Raw genomic sequence first — 7,603 nt, 5'->3', positions numbered from 1 at the left:
TGCCAAGGACCTTTTTGAGGGCTCTGATAACGTAAGCTGAACATTCATATATTATATGCCTTTTCTTTTTCTGTTTATTGTTTGTTGTTGTGCTTCTTAAAAATGTTCTTGAGCTAGGGTGTTCTGTGTCCAGTTTGATTCCTATCTTGTTAGCTTATAGAGATGCCTGCAATTTTTTCCTTCAGAATAATTTTTTTTAAATCTTGATCTGCATTTAGTGGGATTTGCTTTATTCTATTTTGTCTTGTTTTTGTGTGTAACAAATTTTGGGAGATGCTTTTTCAAAGTGTGGTGTGACTAAACTAGGAGGTGGATGAAAGGGTAGGTTTCGTTTAAGTGCCTTTTTTCTTCCTTTTTTTTCGGCTCCTTTCTTTTTTTCTTACCCCGTCTTGGATGTGGGGCATGAGCAGCTACTGATGATTTTGCTATGTAAGTTAAAACCGATTTGTATTTTTATCTTATGCCCTTTTTTTTCTAACAGGAAGAAGATCGATCCTCAGAAAGGCGAGATGAAACTGCTGGTGATTTTGATGAAGAATGTGATGAAGAAGGAAATGATTACTCAGATGCAGATGATTTTATTGTCGATGATGAGGGACGCCCTATCACTGTTAAACGCCAAAAGCGGAAACCTATTTTTACTGATGCGTAAGTATCTATTACGTATATTCCTGTGTAAACCGCTCTTTTAAGTTGTAATTTGATCTATTTTGTCTGTGCTTAATCTTTCAAGGGCTCTTCAAGAAGCACAAGACATCTTTGGAGTAGATTTTGACTATGATGAGTTTGATAAATATGACCAAGAAGAGGAAGAGGAAGAGGATGAAGATTATCAAAAAGAGGATGATCCTGGAAGGAGGTAGGATTGTTGTCACTAATACTATTATCTAATCTATATAGCTCTTTACACCAATCAACACCCTTATCTTGTGCTTATTATGATACACTTTTCCTTTGTTTTATACAGGAGGAAAGCAAAGAAATCTATATTTGAAATTTATGAACCCAGCGAACTTAAAAGAGGCTATTTTACTGATTTAGATAATCAGGTTAGTATATCACTACTACCCATTCTTGTTGGCTTTTTGTCTTTGATTAAAGTGTTTTTCATTTGTATTTCTAATCTAAAATTATTTTTATTTTGTAATTTCTCCCAGATTCGTAACACAGACATTCCTGAAAGGATGCAGTTGCGTGATACGCCAGTAACACCAGAAACTGACGATAAATTAGAAGATGAGGCTGCTTGGATCTTCAAGCAAGCCTTTTGCAAGCCTTCTATATCAACTCAGGTAAGCAACTCAAAATCATATTAGGTACTGTATTGCATCTTTTCATTTGTGTACTGTTTCTAAAAGATCTCTGGTTTGGATTCAGCATCAGCATGGCTTAAATTCTGAGAGTGAAAAGATACGAAAAGAACCCAGTGCAACAACATATAAAATTAAGAAGGCCCTTGACTTCATGCGAAATCAAAGTTTGGAAGTTCCTTTTATTGCATTTTATAGGAAAGAATATGTTTCTCCAGAGCTCACATTAAGTGATCTGTGGAAGGTTTACAAGTATGATGAAAAGGTAGGCCAAAAGTATCTTGAAACACTCAAGTTACCGTAGAACTTAATGTTTTGGTATCTAATCTAATCTTTTAATTTATCCAGTGGTGTCAGTTATCAGCACGCAAACAAACACTTATTAAACTTTTTGAAAAAATGCGTGATTATCAAGGGGAGCAGCTTACTAAAGACAGCACAGCAGACATTCCTGAAGATGTCAGAGTTTTGACAGATGATGATATTGACCGGTAATCAGATGTCTGATTTTTCTAAAAATACTTTGCATTTTTTATAATGTTTTAATTGGAATTGTTTCATTTCAACAGAGTGCGAGCTGTACAGACTCAAGAGGATTTTCGAGATGTCTCCTTACATTTTCAACTCTATTATTCACACGAGGTTCCAGCTATGCAAGCAGCTTGCAAAGCTATAGAGAAACTAGAGCGACAGCAAAGGAAAGAAGCACAGCGTAATCGACGCGAAAGAAGGAAGAAAAAGAAAACTATTGTTAATGATGATGGTGAAGAAGAGGAGGTGACTGATGACGATGTAGAGGACGATGATGACCTTGATGATGAGGAAGATGATATGGAGGAGGATGAACCTCAGGAACAAGTGAAGCAGGCTGTTAGGTCTGGACCATACAGTATGTGTCGTAAAGCACGATTAGCAGGATTTGCCAAACGGTTTGGCCTCTCTCCTGAACAGTTTGCTGAGAACTTGAGAGACAATTACCAACGACATGAGGTAGAACAAGAATCTGTTGAACCTCTTGTGTTAGCTAAAGAATATCTTTCTGCGTAAGTGTTGAAGCTAAATTTCAATGTTCCATATTTCTTTTTTAATTTCCTCATTAACTTAGTTTTTACTTGTGTCATTTTTGCAGACAATTTCCTAATTCTGAGGAGGTTTTGAAGGCTGTTAAGTATATGGTTGCTGCACAGTTGTCTAGGGAGCCATTAGTGCGGAAATGTGTTAGGGAGGCCCTTTTTGAGCGATCCAAAATTGATGTAATTCCTACAAAGAAAGGAATAAAAGAAATTGATGAAAACCACCCTATTTATGGACTGAAATATCTGAAAGGGAAACCTGTTCGTGACTTATCTGATGAACAGTTCTTAAAGCTTATAATGGCTGAGGAAGAAAAGAACATAACTATCTCTTTTTCTGACCAAATAGAAGGCTTGACGACTGCTTCATTTATTGAAGAAGCCAAACAACTGTACCTTAGGGTATGGCAATTTTGTTTATTCAATATGAAACTACAATATCTGTTTTGCTGTACTAAATTTTGATGCTTTCTTAAATTCTAGGATGAATTCATTAAACATGTCCAAGAATGGAATACAATTCGAGTAGAATGTGTTGATCTTGCTCTCCGTAAAATGTTAATTCCGGAAATTAGAAAAGAACTTAAGAGTGTATTACTGAACGAGGCAAAGGATTGTGTTCTGCGTGCATGTTGCCGACGTTTGTACAACTGGATAAAGGTGAGGCTGAACATACATTTTTCTCAGTGGTTATTTTATTCAGTTAAGCTTATATTCTAATATTTGGCCCAAAAACTTTCCTTAGATTGCACCATACAACGTAGACTTTCCAGATGAGGATGAAGATGAGTGGGACACATCAAAGGGGCTTCGTGTTATGGGTCTTGCCTATGTCCCTGATTTTTCTCAGGCTGCATTTGCTTGTATTGTTGCCCCAGATGGAGAGGTGACTGACTATTTACGGTTGCCTAGCATTTTGAAGAGGCGCAATGGTTACAGGGAAGATGATAAGCTTCAAAAGGTATTTTTATTGTAATATTTGAATCACTAGTCTTTAAAATTCAGTTAAGAGTTACATGTTTATTCTGCTGTACGTGTTTGTTTCTTTGCAGGAGGCCGATCTTACTGCATTGCGCTATTTTATTTCAACTAAGAAACCTCATGTTATTGCTGTGGGTGGAGAGAGCCGAGATGCATTAATGATTATTCAGGACCTGAAAAATGTTGTGAAGGATTTGGTGGAAGATGATCAGTTCCCTTCCATCAATGTTGAAATTGTTGACAATGACCTTGCCAAAATTTTTGCCAACTCTATTAAGGCAGAGGTAATGTTAATTAAATTAATCTGTATTAACATCTTAATATTTCTTTGTACAGAAGGTAAATTAAATTTATTCAGTTAAGTGACTTAAACTTTCTAAATTTCAGAATGAGTTCCGAGATTATCCTCTGCTTTTAAGACAATCTATATCTCTTGCACGCCGGTTACAAGATCCTTTGATAGAGTACTCTCAATTATGCACTAGTGATGAAGAAATTTTGTGTCTTCGGTTTCACCCCCTCCAGGTAAGAGAAACTCTTTGACTACTGTATTTTCATCTTAATTACCACAGTTTTATCCCTCTGCATGTGTTGAAATATATTAAACAAATTTTTACAAACTTTCTTTCTAGGACCAATTGGCTAAAGAAGACTTATTGGAAGCTTTGTACCTGGAGTTTGTGAATCGAACAAATGAAGTTGGAGTAGATATTAATGTTGCTGTTCAAACTGGTCAAACTGCCAACCTTGTTCAATTTATTTGTGGTCTTGGTCCTCGCAAAGGAACAGCTCTAATCAAGCTTCTAAAGCAGACAAATCAGCGTTTGGAAAACCGTACTCAATTAGTAACCTCATGTCACATGGGACCCAAGGTCTTTATTAATTGTGCTGGATTCATTCGTATTGACACGAATTCATTAGGAGACAGGTAACATACTTGGTTGATTTGGCTTTAGTTTGGAATTACAAGATGAGGACAAATTTTTAAAGCCTATTTGTTTTTTAGCACCGAAGCATATGTTGAGGTTCTTGATGGATCTCGTGTACATCCTGAAGCCTATGAATGGGCAAGAAAAATGGCAGTGGATGCCTTGGAGTATGATGATGAGGACGCCAACCCTGCTGGGGTGTTAGAGGAAATTTTGGAGTCTCCAGAGAGATTAAAAGATCTTGATCTGGACGCTTTTGCCGAAGAACTTGAGAGACAAGGGTTTGGCAATAAGAGCATAACTTTGTATGACATCAGAAATGAACTTAACCACAGGTACAAGGATATGCGTACTCCATTTGCTTCGCCTAATCCTGAAGAACTTTTTGATATTCTAACTAAGGAGAACCCTGAAATATTTTATCTTGGAAAAATGATATTAGCTACTGTAATTGGCATTCAACATCGGAAACCACAACATGAGCAATTGGATAATGCCAACCCCGTCAGGAATGATGAGACTGGCTTGTGGCAATGTCCTTTCTGTTTGAAAAATGATTTCCCAGAGCTCTCAGAAGTTTGGAATCATTTTGATGCTGAAACATGTCCGGGAAAAGCTACTGGTGTGAAGTTACGCCTTGATAATGGTATTCAAGGATACATTCACATTAAAAACTTGTCAGACAAGCATGTTAGTAATCCTGAAGAAAGAGTTAAAACGAACCAGATAATTCATTGTCGCATAACAAAGATAGATGTGAATAGATTTTCTGTTGAGTGTACCTCCAAATCTTCAGACCTCATGGATGCCAATCATGAATGGCGGTAAGATATCATTTTTGTGACAACAAAGACACAATGTTTTTTGTCTTGCATTTTTGGTTTTTCAAATATCTATATTCTCCTATCTAATTTACAGACCTAATCGAGACCCGTATTATGATACTGAGAGGGAGTCAAAAGACAAGAAAGTGGAAGAGGATGCTAAAAAAATGAAGCAACAACATGCCTACATCAAAAGAGTTATTGTTCATCCTTCTTTCCACAATATTTCATTTAAAGAAGCTGAGAAACTCATGGCTAGTCTTGATCAGGGTGAATGTATTGTCAGACCATCTAGTAAGGTAAGTGTCATTGTTTTTAGTTTTTCTTAATATACAAATTTCCTTCCAACTCAAATTAATTAACACCCTTCTTCCTTCAGGGAGCTGATCATTTGACCGTTACTTGGAAAGTAGCTGACAATATCTATCAGCACATTGATGTCAGAGAAGAAGGTAAAGAGAACTCTTTTTCACTTGGCCAATCTTTGTGGATTGGCAAAGATGAGTTTGAAGACCTTGATGAAATCATAGCTCGGCATGTGAATCCCATGGCTTCACATGCTCGTGATTTGATATCGTTCAAATACTACCGTGAAACTATGGGTGGGAAAAAGGATAAGGCGGAAGAAATACTGAAGGATGAAAGACGTAGAAATCCAAGCAAAATTCATTACATAATATCAGCATCTCAGGCAAGTTCTCACAATGAATTAATCAATATTATTTGAAAAACAGTATATCTAACTCTAGGTAAACTTATTTGCAACATTTCTTTATTACAGTCCCTCCCTGGAAAATTTATGCTTTCATATATATTAAATCGATGCAGACATGAATATGTGACTGTTACTCCTGATGGATTTAGATTTAGACAACAAATGTTTGATAATTTGAATGAACTTTTCAAGTGGTTCAAAGAACATTTTAGAGATCCTATTCCTGGAAGCACACCTAGCACTCCTCGTGCTGGAATTACCAGCAGAACACCTTTTCCAGCAACTCCAAATCTTAGCATGGCTAGTAAGTTTTATGTTAAATGATATAACAGACAATGACATTTTGGGTATTCAGTTTTGGTTAATGACATGTGGAAATCCTCTATTTCAGATATTGACCCTGCCATCCAGAGAGTTGCACAGAGTATGCCAACCCACATGCTTCACAGCCTTTCACAGGTGGCTAGTCAGACTCCACATTATTCTCACACCCCTGGTGTTTATGGAGCAAGCGGCGTTCATGGTTACCCTAACACTGTAAGCATCCTAATCAGTATCAATTAATTAATCAATCAATCAATCAATCAACATTTTTTGTGCTGTGACAATACTTAACTGTTGTTGTTTTCTTTTTACAGCCATATACACCTTCAGGACGCGGAGCTGGACTCGGCGGCCCGGGTGGAGTTCCGTATCTGGCAGCCTTCGAGAAACGCCCAATAATCAAATTAAATTATGTGAAATGAAATAAAATTATGCGTGAAAAAGATTAACACGCTTTCAACGCCTACCAGTATTCGTGATGTATTGTAGACGCCTGTCTGAGTTATAAGGAGAGACATTCATCAAGCGCGCTGCGTGTGGCTCAGTTCTCTCATGTAGCTCCTGCCCACAAAAGAAATGACCAAACGTGCACCACTGACACATTTGGTGCATATTTCTGTTTTATTTTTAATCATATTATAAGAAGAGGCTGCTAGAGCTACACTGATAAACCAAGTGTGCAACTGCTAAACACTTGTAGTGTGCAACTCCCAGTTCAACACTTACAAGTGCTGTGAATTTTTCACTTGTCCAAAGATATTCAGACTGATTATTTTTTGTTTTTTTCTACTATATTTAATGTGTTTGTCATTTATTTCACTTATTAGTGAGACTTGCTTTAGCAAAGCCAACAAAGCTATTACACGTGCCAAAGTGCTGTGAATTTTTCACATGTCCAAAGATATTTGGACTGATTATTTTTCTGAGACCAAATAAACAAAGTGATACTGAAAAGTAATGTTTTATTACATAAATCATCAATTCCACCACTTCCATTTTTTTAAAAAGCAGAATGACACTTAAACAGCCAAACAATATCCCTCATGGAGGAGTCCGAGTCAAACATCAGAAAGTTTTCAGTACAAGGCTAGAGCCAAACTCGCTTGGATATTTTGAATACACAATTTGAGTAGGTACAAAACCTCCTAACATTTAAACAACTATTTAAAGTTAGTAAAGAAATGAAGGCAGAGACAAACAGCAGAAGTTTCAGGACAAGACAAAGCCCGCTCACTTGAATATTTTAAATACGCAAACTGAGTGGGTATAAATGCAGTAATAAATAACAAATAAAAGCTACAGCAAGCTCACTGTGATATTTTGAACACACAAATTGAGTGGGTAAAATAGCTAGTAGCATTAATACATAACAAATAAAAGCTACAGCAAGCTCTTTGATATTTTGAATACACAAATTGAGTGGGTAAAATAGCTAGTAGCATTAATA

The 7,603-nt window shown here is 36.6% G+C and overlaps 2 protein-coding genes across 2 annotated transcripts in view; both read left to right on the top strand.

The window, feature by feature from the left end:
* LOC113215183 (hormone receptor 4) overlaps positions 1–7,603 on the top strand; it is a 129,436-nt gene that overhangs the window by 113,544 nt on the left and 8,289 nt on the right. The window lies entirely within an intron of this gene.
* LOC113215028 (transcription elongation factor SPT6) lies at positions 482–6,628 on the top strand (the record flags this gene model as incomplete). The annotated part of the gene is given in 19 exon segments (XM_052277620.1): positions 482–648; positions 734–859; positions 968–1,049; positions 1,158–1,292; positions 1,378–1,575; positions 1,659–1,801; positions 1,880–2,353; positions 2,440–2,785; positions 2,867–3,043; positions 3,129–3,344; positions 3,436–3,648; positions 3,752–3,889; positions 3,997–4,292; positions 4,371–5,117; positions 5,212–5,416; positions 5,497–5,808; positions 5,899–6,136; positions 6,224–6,369; positions 6,471–6,628. Coding segments are annotated over 19 exon segments (4,467 nt in total), but the record flags the coding sequence as incomplete, so codon positions are not given.

Source organism: Frankliniella occidentalis, unplaced genomic scaffold (genome assembly GCF_000697945.3).
Source record: "Frankliniella occidentalis isolate FOCC.00 unplaced genomic scaffold, Focc_3.1 Scaffold11, whole genome shotgun sequence".
Taxonomy (NCBI): domain Eukaryota; kingdom Metazoa; phylum Arthropoda; class Insecta; order Thysanoptera; family Thripidae; genus Frankliniella; species Frankliniella occidentalis.
This window is presented reverse-complemented; position numbering and strand designations above follow the sequence as displayed.